The 19196-nt window shown below is 25.8% G+C and overlaps 2 protein-coding genes across 3 annotated transcripts in view; one reads left to right on the forward strand and one right to left on the reverse strand.

Moving 5' to 3' along the window:
* Nucleotides 1-19196, forward strand: part of LOC113557471 — a 205246-nt gene that overhangs the window by 182313 nt on the left and 3737 nt on the right. The gene's annotated exons all lie outside the window — the stretch shown is intronic.
* LOC113557472 lies at nt 14116-17322 on the reverse strand. Its single transcript, XM_026963015.1, has 2 exons — nt 17229-17322; nt 14116-14429 (listed from the first exon to the last, which is right to left on the reverse strand). The coding sequence occupies exons 1-2, from the start codon at nt 17320-17322 to the stop codon at nt 14116-14118; spliced, it is 408 nt and encodes a 135-aa protein (XP_026818816.1).

Here is a 19196-nt window from a genome sequence, read left to right on the forward strand (position 1 = left end):
GGTCAGAAACATAGTTATTGCCGCAATTTTCTATGCAAATTAATTTTGAAATTTTTTTTATTGTGATTAAAAGTTTAAAAACGATGTTAATCCCCATCAGTGTGAAAAAGCTGAAACAACTTGTACAATATAATGCAGCCAAATGTGGTTTATAGTATTCATACAATTACACTTATCTGAGTTATCCATTAATCTTACAAACTTGGAAGAATCGAATTGTGAGCTACTTACTAAAAAACTATAGACAAATGTATGTATAATGTATATATAATTGAAAAAAAATAAAGGATATAACTACTAAATAGGATATAAATCTATTAAATCTTATTATAAAGTCATGTCGGGTAAAGCAGATGTTTATTTAGATATAGCTAAATTATTGAGTTTCTTTTAATATGCACTAATAACTAGAGTCTAGAGTAGTAGAAGTAGAATTTATTTTTTCTTTTTACTAACATATTTTAAGTAATAAAAGATTTAATTTTAATAAACATAATTTGGAAATATATTTAATTATTAATTTTAATGCAAAAAAGTAATACATTCATCGATTTTTTTTTTAAATTAATTTAATTATAATTAAGAATTTAAAGTTTTTTTATATGACTTGTATTTTTATTGTGTAATTTATTATGTAATTTCTATGTATTTTTTGGTATAATTATACAGTTTTTGTGTGTTTTCAATGGAATTAAATCCTGTCTTTTCTTATAACATATATCCCCCCCATCGAAAATTCGCGGGCACACCACTGAATGTATGTAATATATATATATCCATTATTTTTTTGACAAAACAAGGGATTTCGTTGATACTAAAATAATGAATGGACTAAAAGAAGTTATACATCTACTATTGTCACTATAAATAATAAAAAGGGTTAAGTTAGGTTTCACTTCCACGCTGTATATTTTAAATACCATTATCGCTATTTTATAATTGCATTATATCTATGTAAATACTAATACAATTTTAAAAACTAATATTGTTTATAACTCTTTACCTTCAACACAAACAGCACTTGCAAAAGAAGATAAATAATTTAAATCAAATATATTTGTATGTTATTTGTTCTAATATTTTTCTGATTTAATTAAAAAAAAATACAAGAAAAACTCTTTTTTGAACAAATATATTATTAAGTATAAAATAATATTTACACCTATATTACAATAATTGTCTTCGCGTATTTTATTCTCAATCATAAAAATTCCACTTAGATTTATTTGAATTAAAATAATTTTAATAATATAATAGAAATGGAAATAACAATTGGTCACCTAGCTGTACATAAATATATGATATAATATTCTAAAACTTATCACAGATAAAAACTAATAATTCGAATAATTTGGTGCCATACTGAGTGTTTTTTTTTTCAAAAAGTTTTTAAAGTTCTACTCAAATCAATTACAGTGTTTTATTTATTTTATTTTTTTAAGTAGTATTGTGAACGCAAATGTCCCATTACAGTTTGAAGGCATATGGCAGACAGGCATTAATATTTAATAGTAAATGTACATCAAAAATTAAAATTGTGCATTATAATATTTATAGAACGTTAAAGTATGTTGATCGAGTCAGAGGATTATTAATATTTAATGTAATTTGAGATAATTGGGAATTATATTATTGTCGTATTATTGTCTCCTGCTACAATACGCCCCCGCTTCACCCTCAATACCCGTAGCCAGCTGCAAACGATATTCCATTGTTTGTGAACTTAACTTACCCTACTCCACTCCTGAAAGCACCAAACTTTAATCAAGATATTATGACACATATATAATAAGTTATAGTTGCAGCCAATTGATTCGATGGTTCATGTAAACCAAATAATGTGCATTTATTTAATTCTATTTTATAGTAATTGATAATCACATTTATTGAAATTTAAACTTGCTGTGCACTACTAAATAATATAATATTAATATTCTGTAAAATGTATACACGTTTACCTAAATACAAAGAATATATGATATTTTATTTATATAGGTACAAAAAATTTAATATTTTATTAAACTTCATACTTCAATTATTATAATTCAATATTAAATACCCGTAAATTGTTTCCGATAATTTTGATGCAATTAAATATGTTCCGGATAATCTCTGATTTCGAGTTGAATCGATCTTACCCAATTGTCCTAATCATACACATCGCCCATCAAAAAACAAATGTTGAAAATGGTCCATTTTAAACGGATAATGTGTATTACATATTATACTGTTCATGAACCTTAACCTCAACCAAGATATTTCAAGTGAAGAAAATTGTGAAAAAAATATATATTATTTATAGCAGCTTAAAAAAATAAACCATAAAAACACGCTCATTTCGTATAGAGCATGTTTTGAGTGTGGCGAGTCATTGAGTAGATCACTGTAATGGGTGAATTCAATTTGAATTCAATAATAAATCACTGTGTATAAAAATAAATCTAAACAAAGGTGACGGATGAATTACCATCTATTTTTAGTTGTTAAACCTATAATAGTTATAGTACTTATTATTATTATATTTTCTTTATTCCGTGAATTAAAATATTTTTCTACCAAATATTACTTTACATAAAAGTTAGAACTTAATACCAAAATCGATTATAGAATAGTGTGAAAAAAATTCGTTATAGATCTAAATATTATAAAATTAATCTTAGGCAATAATTTAATATGCCGCGTGGGGAAAATAATAATATAAATAACAGTAATAACTCTCTACGATTAATATTTTTTGAATTACAAAAATAAATTATATCAATTAAGAACAAATTATTTTTTTCGTTTAAGTATCCAATTTTTTTAAAAACTTCGAACGCTTATAAAAAAAAAATATGACTAAATATTTTCATTTTTTAAGTGGTTACAAGAAAAACATTAAAAAGTAGAATATTAAAACGTCTATAACTAGATCTAAAATGTTTTTCAGCCAATTATATCATAGCTAAAAAATTCTGTAAATATTTTGTGAAAATGTCGAATCAATATGTTTATTGCCTTTTAACTGCTGAATCGTAACAATAATACAAAATAAAGTCAAAAAGTAGTATTGCATAAAAATTCTCGTTTTTGTCCAGTTTTTTGTTAGTTTTTCTCAATTACTAAAAAAGATAACAACTAAATCAAATAGATTACACTTAAATTTAAAATTTCAAGCATACTATTTGTTTCAAAATTAAACAAGTAAAAAGTCAAAAAATTAAATAAAACAAATCATCCTTAAATCAATAAGTACGTACATTCTTTGTAACTTGTACTATCTCACTCAAAATCTAAAATAAAATTAATTTAATTTTCTTTAGTGACAAACTAACAAACACTTTTTAAAAATATAAATTATTATAAAACAATTAGTTTAGTTTTATACACGATAAAAAATATTATAATTATAAAACAATGATTTCAATCTAAAATATGTTATAAATACAATATCCTACTAGTTTCTATTTCTATTGTATTTTCTCAATTATTACAAATTAAATTAGATTTTTGCATTTATTTTCATACTTTACTGCTAAATATTAATTTTTAATTTTGGTTACTTATTGTACCGTTTTAAATGTAAAACTAATTATCTGGAAATTATCTCAAACCAAACCAATGAATTTATAACTTCTTCAAATCTGACGTAAAAGTTCACTGAAACGTTCACTCATACATTTATTTAGGCTTAGCTGTTTAATGAATAATGTCCAATTGGCAATTTACTATTTTAAATTTTATATTTGATTTATATACAAAATTAAATCTAAAAATCTAACGATCTGCCCAACAATGCGTATATTTTCATTAATTTATACACCGTAATCGTAAATAATACGAAAAAAATATATATTTACATATTATATTACATACAAGCAAACAATGTAAAGCTGTCTTTATAACACCGCAGTCTACAGCTAAATTTTATGCCGTATACTGTATTACTATACAGTTAATACACCATCAATACGGTGTCAAACCATAAAATATTGTCTATTGATCTAAAATGTTTACTCCGACGTTCTTTCACGAATACCAAGAAATATTTTACCCAGTAATAACGAAAGAAAGTCAAGAACCCACACAGTAAAAACACTGGTTGGTTTTATATAAATAGTTAGTTGTACGTATAAAAATAATATCATATATAGTTCACGTATGTTTTTCAAGCTCGGAATTTATTTTTATACAAAAAATTAACAATTTATCAAATAAAACATTCATTACTCTGTGCTGTGAAAAAAATCGTACGATACACGGTGATCTAAAAAGGTATCTTATCGTTAACAGTATAGCAACATACATAGTTTATGATTGTGAGAGATGTATCGCATGGTGTACATTAATACAAAATATAAGTTATTTCGACACTCCAAATAACGAAATCTCTGAATGTAACTTTCAGTGTTTAATTTTACTTTAGTGTATGATACCGAATTGCCGAACACTACGAATACAAAAACTATATAACACTACTTTTAGATTTGTTATATTTTATAGGTACCTGCATATAGAAATCTGTTATACATGACAATAGATAAATATTTAAACAAGGTGACTTATCCTTGAAATAATGTAACTCCATATAACTTGGATAACTCAAAAACTTTGACAAAATAAATAAATAAATCTTCTCGATATATTTTTTTTAGTCCGTCACTTATTAAACTTTAACACTTTGAAAACTCAAAGTGTCATTTTTTTTCAGTCCCAGTACTTTTGAATTGTATTTTGATGTTTCTTATTTTTAAATGTTGTTTTGTAACTTTTAAATGAATAATATTATTTAGTTCAGCGTTTTTATTATTTTACATAGGAATCTGTTCTTATCATCACAACGTATATAATGTAAAAAAAAATTAAATATAAAAGAAATTATTGCATTTTTAACAATATCTTATTAACATTTATATTTTTTCCATCATCGTTCATTAAATTTATCATAGAGTTAGAAAACTTAATTGTTTTATTTATTATAATGACAGCAAATCTAAAAAAAAAAAAAACCTAACCTATCGGTATCCACTGTTAATCGTATTTTAATAATAACTGAAGAACTATTCACTAAACAGACACTTATCGCTTATGTATATTAAATTATTCCACTCAAAGTCGGGTCATTAAATTAAAAAAAATTAAAACCTACTGATTCCAATCTCGTTTAAGGGAACAATGAAATGTAGGTATAATATTTTTTCTACTTTGTGCATGACAAATATAACCTTAATTAATGTTCATTATTACCAAAATTATTATGAGTTGTAATTCTCTGGTGAATTTTTTGTTGAAATATTTAAATTTTGAGAGTAATTATTATTCCTGGATAGAAAAAATAATGATTTAAACAGTATTATGTCAACATTTAATAATTAGAAAATTCTCAAGAGAATCGAATTGCATATACTTACTACACTTAACATGTAATGACATATTTTCATAATTATATTTAATATAACGTATTGCAAGAGGTAATTAGAAACATTAAAACTAATTATGGTTTAAAATGCTTGAAATAGTCATATAACAAATTAGTATATTTTTATATTTCTCAAATCTACATTTTCAAACATCATCAGATAAACAATAATATTTAATAAATAGATTATTAGACTTTAAATTTACAGATATTTTTTGTAATTTTAAAAGTAGATTTACTTTTTTTTAAATTATTTCTATTTCTATCTTACGCTAATAATTTAATAGTTTTCACTAATAATATTAACCAATTTTTGTAAACTACGTTTATAATTAACGTTTGTAAAAAAGACCACCACTCGTTTTATACCCCAATTTATTAAATTACAATATTGACTGTTAGTTCTATTATTACTGTCGACAACATATGTGTGAAATTATATTTAGTTTCAAATCTGGAATGACAAATGTAAAGTACTTACATCATAATATAATTTTATGTTTACTCTAATACCTTATTCGAAAATAAAATATTCAGTCCGCTGACCATTTATCGTTTGGTAAACTAACCTAACTTTGCGTAAGTTCGAACAGTCGGTTTCTGAATTCAACGGGGAGGGGAGTAAGTTCAGCATCCCTGTAGCCATCGGTAGACATGCGCGAACACTGCAGACGGGTATTCTCTTTTGGAACTGACGATATGGAAAAAGTTCACAATGACCATAATAATATCAGGTATGACAACCAGTAAATATATTCGTGTACCGATTACGACTGGCTATCTCCGAGATCCGATCTGATTGATTACTTCCCGGAACGAAATGTGTACTATATGTGTAGGTACATTCTATAGCCACGTCGCTAATCCGAAATAAGCGCGTTATACTAGCGACGGGCTCGCAAAAAGCGCATCGACCTATTATTATCGACAACAAACCATGTACAATTTAGCCTTACCGAAATCGGGAGAATGTTTAGACCGTGAATACCTCTCCCCGGAAACGTATTAGATTTCCATATAAATCCGTCTGCAATTCGAATATTAAATCACTAGAATCAAAAAAAAAGAAAAAAATTAGTTAATAAATAAACTACACATACTATTTTTCTATTACAATAGTAGTGTATTATTCTAAAGGGAAAAGAGTAGAGAGAATAAAATGTGTATAATATGTTATTATTATCATTTTTTTTTTTAATTTTAATTAAACTAATTCTTTTACAACAAACACATTCAATTTTGTAAGAACAAAAGTTGTATTTTTACAAAACAATAACATTGTTCAACCGCTAGAAAACATAGATACTTTTTTTTTATTATTAATTAAAAAAATTTGCTTTGTCGATTATTTTTTTCGAAGGTGAGTGAAGAATTTGAAATGCTGTTAAAAGGTGAACGTAAAAGGGAAATATTATTATTATTATTATATATAATATATATTTATCAAATACTAAAAGTAAGCTTTCAAAATAACAGGATTGATGAAAACTCGTTGAGAAGCCTTTTAGTAGTGTTGAAAATCCTGTCAAACAACGGCAGTTGATTATATCCTTCTACCTCAATTTTTTTCATTTTATTATCTTATCAACGAAAAAGTATAATCATTTATTTTGGACCGTAATCGTTTTTATTATACAGTGTATAAAAATTATAGAGGAAATAAAGTTTTTTTGGCACTTTCATCTAATATTTTTCAATTTTATAAGACGTATATTTAATTTTAAATCATTGTTGTTTACTACGAATCCGCCGGCATAAACCTTAAATATAATTAAAACCGCTGAATTACGATGTATTGGATTTTAAATAATTTATATAAACATGGATTTTTAGTACTCTGCGGTAACAAAATCGTGAACTTATTTACTTATTATTAGTATTATATTATATTAAGGCGACTTATCAACGGACGGTTTAATATTTCGCATTATTCGTATTTTATTAACCAATTTCGCGTTACGCGATAAACCATATTTTTTTTTACACACTAAAATTTGTCTGTAGTACATTTGTTGTTACATTAGAACAGCGACCACCAAAAACACGATATTATGCATAATTCAATGTTTTTCGTGCTGTGGAGAACATACGTATATCAAGTTGTTTTTAATCAAATTTTTCGTCGTATTTCGAGTGTGCAATATGTTATATGTTTATCAATTAGAATTGAAACAGTTTGTGAAATATTCATAGGTACGTCTTGTGCGGAAATCAAAAAAGTTTTATAGATGCTTATGATATTGTCTTGTTCGTCGTGCGGGTCAAACGAATCGAACGCAGATCACGTCATATCGCACGCGCACAGGTCGAAAACGGTGTGCGGCTGATGATGATCGCAATCCGCCGACGATTTATCATCGGTCGCGTCGCGCGGAAACCTTAGGAAAATACTTTTGGATTTACAATATCAGTCTTTGCAGCGAATAATATAACGACCGACCTATGGTGTGGGTAAATTATTACGCACGCTAATGAGTGTAGTCTGTGCCGGACGAGTTTTCTACTTGACAATTAATCATCATTCACGCGTTAACGGCTTGAAACCACTCTCGCACCGCACACGCACACGGATCTTTATTATTATTATTATTATTATATTGTTGTATATTATTATATGAGCCTGGGGGCGCGCATAATACTGTACACCGTATTATTTGTTATTCGTTCGTCGGATATGCGTTTCGTTTTTGATTTCGAGTCATTAGGAATAATACCTATCTGAATAGAGGCATAATATATCATATGTATATAAAACGTATTAGGTAATGCGTTCGGAAATGTATAGGTTTATGGTTCTCGTATTAATATACAAGCATTCCGAAAACCTAATATTTTTTTAGTTATTTACGTGCGCGTATGTTTTCGTTTTTTATGCCGATTGTATACAATCGTGCGTCGATGAATCGTGTGTACGCACCGATGACATTGAGTTTAATATATATTGGGTGTACATACAGGTACTTATGGATTATCTACGCCGCCACTATTATTTTGTTTATGAACTGCACGAGTCTGCATCGATGACACTCGATCACTATATGATCAATAGATTTTTAAGGATATACACAAAGTTGTTTTATTATTATTAATAATAATAACTGTTATCTATTAGGTATTATAGTCATTTTTTTAACTTTTAAATTATTACTATTTACCATTGATTGTTATTTTTGAGATCGTATACACAGTTATTATAGATTTTTGAAACTTACCCGAAATAGGAGAAGACGGAAAAATATTATATCGTATGAAAAAATGTAATCTTTGCAATATCGATTGGCTTATATCTTAGTATATTGGAAACGTTTGTAATTTTCTCGAACTGATCAATAACATCTGAAAAATTATATAAAAAAATTAAATAATATTTCTTAATACTATTATGGACATGTTTAAATTTTATACCTTTATACACAATATATAAATTAAATGATGAATATTAAAGACTTATTAATTATTATAGTTAGATATTTAAATCCTAATTATAAATAATAATTTTTGTCTATATCACAGTTGTAGTAAGTAGTTACAGTTAATGATATTAGTCGAGGATAATCAATAATAGCGTCATAATATACTATATAAATTATAAATATATAATCATCTTGACCTATTTTAAAAATAATATTATTAATTCACCGATATAAAATTTTACTGGTTAGTATAATGGTCTACAGTCTTACGCATTAACACTATATATACGAGTAGTTTTCTTAAGACTAATATTCCCAAAACCCAAAGTTACGAAATATTTCCTTTCTAAAATTACGATAAATAAAAGTTATTAAAATAAAACTGGGAAGTAACAAATGGACAAAAAACTATTTGTTAATGAAAATAAACTAACTGATATATCTATATAATCTACGCGCTATAAATTGTCTTCTTTTACGGGAATCATATCCTGTAAATTAGCTAAGTTTTCCCAACATTATCTGTTTTGAAGTTCAAGAATCCAGTAGAGCTGTTTGTTCTGAAATATTTCACTTAACATTTTTAGAAGATAAAGTTTTGGTTTCATATATATTATACACTACACTTATATATTCGTATAAAAAAAAAATCGTATTCGCCGGAGGAAGACATTTTTCAAGTTAGGATTTTCTACACACAACTTACATATTTAAATTTACAAGATACACGCCCAACGCAAATAATATACATACAAGTATTTAGTTTGCAAAACTATATTATATTGTCCAGTTATTATTCTAATATAGTATATTCTACCTACTGCCTATGTAGCTATATCGCCATATATATATATATATATATATATGTGTGTGTGTATGTCTAAATTATATTGTGAAAAAGTTTTTTATAAGATGAACACTGACTGACCAATTTTAAAAGTTTCCGAATAACCACTAAAGTTTTTAATACATATTACATTGTCATGAGTAAAACTAAAAGTAGAGCATTATTAAGCCATACTTCCATTCAGCTAAACCATATTGTCTCGAAAGTCCGGCAACAGAGAGAAAACGATTCAAACCGTGTTGCAGTATGTAGATATTTTTGTTTAGTATAATACACGCATTGTGTTTATATGTGTGCATTGATATGTGTGTACTGTGTATATACAAATTAATATTAATTAAAACGTTTCTTTTAAATATTGAACGATTTTAGTGTAACACTAACGTTGGAATACATTCATTATCAATACATATAGTATTAGAAATCACTGCAAGTGTACAACTATCTATTATAATTAAAGTAAAAAAAAACCTTTCTCATTAAATAATAATGCAATAAATTGTACATTTTTGTTGAAAACCCTAGCCATTATATTAACTTAAGTATAGTAATATATACTTAGTTTAATGAAAAATGATATCATTTTATTATAATATTACTGCATAATGTAATGTTTTAATTTAAATAAACCTTATTGAACGCAAACTTTGAAATATAAATGTTTAAAAAAAATAACAATAATAATAGCAATACAAATAAAAATACTAAAAATGCAATTTTATAACAATCATTTAACAACTATATTCTTTACATTCTCTAGCACTGTCATTCGAGACTAAATATTCAATAAAACATACATAAAAATGTCCTTGATACACGCGAGGACGAAAATTACATAATATTTAGAACTCATTAATGTTTGGTCTTAAAATTCTTTACGTTTATCTTTTTAAATTAAATTTTGTCTAAGTATTATATTTATATAATATCATATTACGTTTAATACGTAATGTATAATTTGTGTTTAATGTTATCCTTGAACGGCAATATATAAAATATAAAAGAAATGTAGTATTGATTCCGTACTTTAAGTTACATAAATAAATATTACGTTTTGTTTATAGAATCATAAATTTAAGAATTTTCTCTTATAAAAATACAACATGATATATAAATAACTCTGGTATTTGCATACACCCAACGACCTACATAACGATAACAAAACAATCGTAATAGCTTTTTAAATATTATACTTGTTAATTATGACTTTCATCTAATGCAATATGTTATATTACTTTAAAATATGTACATGCTGTAAATAAAATTTACATATACAACGTTAACTTAAGACTTAAACGAATACAATGTATGTTTTATTAATTTTATACAATAAAAATCCCATGCTTGCAATAGGTACATATCGTATAATAATATTTTTTAAAAATTTAAATATTTAATATTTTTATTCGAGTGTATATTTAATTAATACCAATTAATATTGCAAATTATAAGGAATAACATTTGAATTTATAAAAAAAAAAAAGCAAATAAAACATGTTAACAATGGACGTTAGCGACAATGGTCGCTACTTTCTTCGAGGTATTTTTAATATATATATTTTCTATAAAATAATGGTAATTTTGCTACAAAATTTTTTTTGTTTAACAATATTCGTGAAACGATTGTATAGTTCGAAAAATGTCATTTACCAAAATCCACGGAATCAATTCACATAAAAATCACATTACTGTAAAACCAAATGAACATAATACGTGTAATACAAATAATAAGCCTGTACGCGTAGCTTATTTTCTCCGAATGGAATCAAAAAAAAAAAAAGAGTAAATACCAAAAACCCGATACATTACACGAGTTAAGTAATTCTATAGTATTTTTTTTTTTTTTTTTTTTGTACTCAAATACTCTAATCATTCGATTAGTTGTGTGCGTCAATACTAAATAAATAGTAAAATACTATACGCAATATTGTAAACAATGGGTAAACATTCCATCTCGTCAGCAAACAACGTCCAACTACTATCCACATAGTACACGTATAATATAATACTAACTACACCGATGGTCCATTTGTAGCCTGTTGACGAATTCCGGTTACCGTCAGCGATGCCGGACATAATATTATTATAATGGATATACTCGCATATATTTTATGATTTGCATTTATTGCGTTAGAGATCATCGTCGTCACGCAACACAACACTACCGTGATCAATTGTTCGAAATCCGGGACATTTTCTCATTAAGCCCATAAATATTCACTCTAATTTCATAACTGTCAATTTATACGGTTTTCGAGAGGTTTCAAGTTATAACTTACTTGCATGCAAAGTCTGCATAATTTACGTAATGAACTTTATATTTGTCGAATTATCCAATTAAATTATAACTCACATAATAATGTGTATAATAAATATACATAATATAAAATATAAATATAGGTACATATTTAATAATATAGTTAATAACAGTTTCAATTTTACTGTTCAATACAATATAATCTAAAAGTTTAAACAACTTAGAGAATATTTACAAGGAAAAATTAATTAAAAATCATTTTTTCAAAGCGGAAATATTATTAAGAAATCAAGCTAAATTATTCGATATATAAACTCAAAAATCACGACTTAAAATCTAAAAATGGAAAAAAAATCATAAACTATGTTTATTAAAATAAAGTATTAAATTTCTTTTGATCACTACTTTTCTGAGAATTGAAAATTTGTTTCCTGTGTTAACAAATTTATCCATACATTTTTTAATAACGACCACATTTTAGAAAAATCAATGTGAACAAAGTAACAAATCATAATTTAAAATATTATCATCGTAGGTAAAAACTAGTTTAAAATGTATAATATTTATTGCTAACTGTGGATAGGTTATATCTAAGTCCAGGGAAATTGATTTGAAAATAATAGTAAACGATCCCTTTTAAATAACAACTGGATTCGGTTTCCAATCAATAACTAAGACTATTCGAAACTTTTCAATCTTTGTACTCGATAAAAAATTTTTTATTGAAATGCAATCATATACGCTTTGTAATTGAACATACTAATGTATACAATAAACATATTGTTAAATTATTTATTGTTATATAGGTACTTGCTACAATTATATATATCATCATATGCTTTGCATATTATATAACAAGTATCTTTTTCATATGGATAATGACGGCTGTGTATGATGAATTTAATAAATAGCCACTATTAGTGATTAGTTTTATCATATTATATTAAAAGTAAAAATTGGCATTAGACATTTTTTTTTTCAACTTTAAGCCAATTTTTTACGTTTACCTGCATTTTTTTACCTAAAAGATTAATGAGATAATCTATACGAGATACCTTTTATATATATTTATATGGTTATTGCACTATCGCCAAGTTTTCCCAAAGTGATAAGCTTAATACCTCCATTAAAAGTCAAGCTATATGTGACCCCAATTCAAGTATAATTTATTTTTACTGATCATTAATAAATATATAATCATATTTTAATTATAAAAAATATGTATAATATTAAAATAGCATTTTCATTAATTTATATAAATAATGCATACAATTTTTAAAATAATTATCCTTACATTGGAAAATACATAAAATATTATTTATATATTTTTAAAATTTGTAATTATTGTGTAAATAATAAATATACTAACATTTTTCTAAGAAATTACAATTTACAATATTATATTATTAATACTTATTATATTGTATTCTATTAATTAATATTTATTATATATTTTTATTGATTATTTATTTAATATTTATGTATTTCAAAATTATAGATGTAAGTTGTAAATATGTGTTAACTACGAGAAAATTAATTTTCAGGATATTTAAATTAAATACATTTTAAAATTAAATTACTAACGTACATATTAAATAACTTTTCGAACTTGAATGAGGTATAATTATATAAATGTATATGATTTATATAGAAAAATAACATGTACACGCTTAAGTATAAACTATGTTTCCACGTTCAGAACTTGGTGATTGGATTATTATTGAAAAATCAAGTTGAATAAAATCTATTTTTATACATAAAAGCACATATTAAACAATTTATTTTCAAAACTGTTTTTAATAGTACACAGTGTATTATATATAAGCCTAAACGCACTTATATTATACTTAGTTTTTAATATAATATAAGAATGTATAACAAAATCAAATACGTTACCTATCGATAAGCTATCAAGCGTAAAATAAACCCAAATTCGTAGATATATTATTTTAACGTAGGTACCTGAAATTGTTTTGGAAATGTTTAAAAAATCTCGTACAGTACCAGACCTTAGTAAAGGTTAAAATTTGATAAAAATAAAAACTTCATATGAATAAAAACTCTTTGTCATTTAGGTATATATTAAAAACAAAAAAATTAGGTGAAAATTGGGTGTATTATTAATTATTTAGTTATAATACAGCTGTTGTATCGTAATGAATTTTCAGCAAAAAAAGACAAAGATTTAACGATTCAGTGGTCAATTTCTTAAAATCCGTTTTCCGCGTCTATCGCAATGGCCAAACACACCTTCATACCTATCAAATATTGAGGCTTCCTTATTTCCAAAAAATACATTCCTTCGCTTGTCGCCAACAACTCCAACTGACTTTTTGACGAACACTTGTGGCGTACGAGCACAACGACGACGACTTCCCCCTTGGTTATGATTGTACGTTTCGATTGCACTTCCTCGGTAGTCCCGGTATAATCTCCGGTTTGCGAATTCTGATTTTCTCGACAACGTTCCGTCCACGTTCGCCGTCAATGGAAATGATATTTCACCGATCGCGACTAGAATAAAATTGATTGCATATCGGTCAGTTAGTTTATTAAACTTTATTCTAAGACGCTAAGCGACTCTATACGTCATACCGTTCGATGTTATTTTATGAGTAGTCTAAAAAAAAAGTTTATTAACTATAATAGCGTTCAATGTTTAAAACAAAGTGAGGGACACGAATGCAAAGCAAAAACTACGATATGATATTATGTAACATAGCAATACTAATCATAATTATTTTGTAATTATTTGTTATAAATGAAAATACAAATTTTTCCTAGAATTAGTGGATGAGTGATCCAAAGAAAAACGAAATATTCGAAACAGCAAACAAATGATTACCTTTTTTACACTTACCATTTATACTATACAATATATTTTTCGACTAAACTAATATTGAATAAAATCTAATGTTTGATCAACAGTTTTTGTAAGAAGTATTGTATTATTGAAACAAAGAACAAGTTAAAATCAAATGTATTTACATGTATATTGATGTATAATGAAATGTTGATTTCATCTTGAGAACTGACGCAATTATCAACGAGTGTCAAATATATTATAATATATATAAATCCGTTTCGCAAATAATATTATAATAAATAAATTGTATTAAATTATATAAATTAATTATTAATTATCATAACTCAATCAACAAAATTATTATAAGAATGTTATTTTGTGATATAAATAAGTAGTGCAATCAGGAATTGTATGGGCAAGGGGTCTCAAATTAAGAAATGTCCATCCATTATTAAATTTTTATTATTAACAAATAACATGCATTTAAAATTTAAATATTAAAATAATATAAATTATAATAAACGACAATACATATTAATTATTATTTATTACCTAGGTTGGTGAAATAAAAAAATGTTCGCTTTAAATTTTTTTATGAACATTGTTGTGTAATATAAAAAAAAGGTGGTATAGATCCGTGATTCCACCCCCTTTCGGTGCACCTCTATATAATTCTATATATACACACGCACATACATTATACAACGGTTTTAGACGAGCCGTCAGTAATGTGATTTTTAACAGACCGTGTTTATGCCGTGTTCTCATCTCTGAGACAGTCATAAAGAATAAGCAGCTTTATCAATACCGTGGCCTTTATTATTATTGTCTTCGGACAGTGTATAGTTTGTACACGTTTATAGCAAAACAAAAGATCTCACCAAATATTTGATTTGGGATCCAATATTACGAAAGTTTATCCTTTCATCTCGTTTTTGTTTCATGTATAAAATAATTAATTGCAAAATGCTGATAAAACTTTTGCCCTTAATTAAAAACGTTCTAGAACTGGGAGATATTTTAGCATGTGATGTGTACGTTTTATGTGTGAACGTTCAATTTCCGTGACGACTTCTACGGTTTTAGTTATCATTTTTTGCGTACAATATAAATAGTTTAATATAATATTATTTTGTATATTATATTATAATCAGCCGTCTATATGGTTGTTGGTGTAGGAATGAATCGAGTGCTTTTCACGGGTGCTTTTCGTGAAGTTGGGTTTTTATGCTATAAACCTCCTGTATAGCAGCGTATAGGTTCATTAATGTCAGATACAGAAATCGTCAGAGACCAGACGCCATTTCATTTTCTCTTTGATTTGACATTGTAAAGTTTTTGTACAAGTGTGTACCTAAACATAATTAATATAAACAGGCTGGGTATCGTCGTACAGAAAGTCTGTAAACGTTATATATGTGTGAGTGTATGTGTGTTTAGTGTATACAATATTAATATCGAGCATTTCCAAACTTTCTAGACATTCCGCTAAATATAAGATATTATAGTATAGTTTGGTTTCGAAATTTGGTGCGTAGGTACGTCATGAACTCGATTTCAGATTTATGAACTACACAATTCTCGAAATGTTATCGTTGCCCTAAACCCCAAATAACGACGTAGATTATAATATGTAGGTAATATAATATTACTAATATTATACATAATAATAAACGATTGAACTTTTTGTGTATAACAAACTGCGGTTGCATATCCAAAGGACAATACAAGATTTTATATTCGGACCCCACCCCCGTTGAAATTTAATCATTAAATCATGTTTGCATACCATTAAAAATGTAGTTTAACAAAAAAAACATACATAATAAATAATGTATTGTTTTAATATAAATTTACAGTTTTAAAATGATCATCATAAATTGCTTTCTATTTAATAAAAATAAAAAACTTACGCACAACCATAGATAATATTTTTACTTTTAAATTTTTATAATTATTAGTAAATTTACTCTCATGCATAGGTATAAATTGGAGGGTTTAGGAAGATTTAACCACCAAAAAACTACTGTTGCCATCCCAAATATTTCCTAACTTGACCTTGTAATTTTATACAGTGAATTATGTAAATACGTATTGGTTTATATTAATAGTACATGATAAGATACTTTTGACAATTATTGCTATTTCTGTAAGGGGGGACTCAATAATCTTAAAAAAAAAAAAACACTATTTTAATAGATATTTATTAATATCACTCAAACAATAAACTAAATACTTACAGGATATATTTAAATTTAATACATACATTTTTAGCTTTTCCTTACACAGGTATAATATGTTTATAAGTAATCTGTTTGGCAGTAATAAATAACTATATTTTTAAATAAAAATTAGAAACTTAATTTAAAAAAAAGTAATTATTGTACATCGGATCCTTCCCCCCAATTCATGGGTAAGCTACTGACAAACAATAATTTACGGGTATTCGGGTATAAAATTTATGCATTTAATTCGTGCGAGCCGTTATGTCGTTTCCTAAAACTCACCTTCGTCGTTATTTTTAATTTTGTATTTGATATCGCAAATACTTGATTTCGCACTGTGTAACACATATACCATAGTAAGTATAATCGCTATCATCGTTGAAGGCGATATAATTTTATACGAAACGAATATAATTAATATATACATATGATATTAAATTATTACTTATAATATGATGTACTATGTAAGTATATATATAAATAATCACATACGCAAAAACACATTTTACAACTTTATTATTATGAAATAATTTACTATTTACGAGTGATTTTAATTGCGTGATTAAACGGGAATATTATTATTTGTTGCACATTTGATATTACTTCGTTGCCATGATATTAGTACTGTTTATAATAACCCCTGTGGTTGAACAGATATTTAAAGCCGGTGTATAATTATGTATAGAAATAAATGCGTATTTCGTCGTATACTAAAAACCTAGTTACCGACTGGTGGAATTATTATTACACCCGAGTATATTATATTTATTTACGTATATGTTATTTTACCAAGTGATTTTTTTATCATTTTTTAATAACGAATACTAAACCAATAGTCAATTATTTACAACCACTATTAAACATTAACATTTAATGTTTAGATAAGTGGAAATGGAGTGGCAGATACCTCGCTTAATTTTGGCACACCACTATCCGCAACATCCAAACACTAAATGCCATTAAATAATTTACTTTTAGTTCGATATTTATATACATGCAATATACAGTATACATATTATGGTTATTAAAACTGTTTTCGTCAAAAAATGATTTTACTTACGAAGTTATAAATATAAAATAAAAAATATAATATGATGGTCATACTGGATCGCTTATAAAGTCTTTGCTGATAAACGACTATAATAATAAAATGAAAAATAATCGAAATCAAACTTTCTTAAATCCATTGCATATTATAATTGTTTATTAGTTGTAAGTATATGCCATGTAGATTAAAATCTATTATCTTAACCCAATACTTTTGATATTATATTAAAATTAAACAATCTTATACCTACATGTTGAAATACTATATAAAATACAGTACAAGTAAACATTTTAATTTTACTTTAATTGGAAATTAATGAATTATGGATATTTTTGGATCCCTGTTGCTAGAACGTTTTTTATGAAAATATTCGTTTTATATAAACCTGTGAGCATGTTTTGTCATTATTCTTACTACTTAATTTAAAACATATATTAGATACCTGTCATATAATGCTATAACATTATGTTTTATTTTTATAAATCTTAAGAAATTTTTGAAAAATAAGTTGTTAACTACATTGTGTCATAACTCATAAATATAACAAAACATTAATAAATTATATTCATTTTACCGGGCTTTCGATGATCCAAACGCATATTGTTCTTACTAATCAATTATTATTGAAATATGTTTTTTTTTTTTTTACCTTTATTCAACAAAATAACAGATGTGGCCACTTTAAAAGTCTGTAAACAAATCATCTTTTTCAATACGAATACCCAAACTGTCGATATAATTACTGGATTTCCTTTCGAAAACCATTACAGTCCGCCACACAAACTACACTCCGTTAAATCCAATTGACGTATTAAATAAAATATAAAGCTATTAAAAACCTCGAACCAAAAAGGAACGATATATTTGTGGGAAAAATTGATGTATCATAAAATAAATATAATATAAGTTAAATTAAGGAAAAATAAATTCCGAAATAAATTTTTAAATGTTCTTAAAGTCGTTCTCCAATCAATTTGGAATGTCCATCTTCAACAATATATTATACATACGCACAACATGCATAAAATGTATTTTTAAAACAATGCCGATTAAATTGCATTTAAAATTTATGATACCCGTGTAAAGTAATTACATTCCAACGTATATAGATAATATATTATGTGTATATATATATATATATATATATATATATATAAACGTTATAAATGCAATAACTATATATAATATATAATGTACGAATC

The sequence above is a fragment of the Rhopalosiphum maidis genome, chromosome 4, assembly GCF_003676215.2.
Source record: "Rhopalosiphum maidis isolate BTI-1 chromosome 4, ASM367621v3, whole genome shotgun sequence".
In the NCBI taxonomy this organism is placed as follows: Eukaryota; Metazoa; Arthropoda; class Insecta; order Hemiptera; family Aphididae; genus Rhopalosiphum; species Rhopalosiphum maidis.

Bases quoted from the DNA above. Each gene is read 5' to 3' on its own strand.
- LOC113557472 (XM_026963015.1), bottom strand. From the start codon at position 17,322: ATGATAGCGATTATACTTACTATGGTATATGTGTTACACAGTGCGAAA. The intron at 14,430-17,228 runs GTGAGTTTTAGG...ATTTTATTCTAG, and splicing joins AATTAAAAATAACGACGAAG to TCGCGATCGGTGAAATATCA.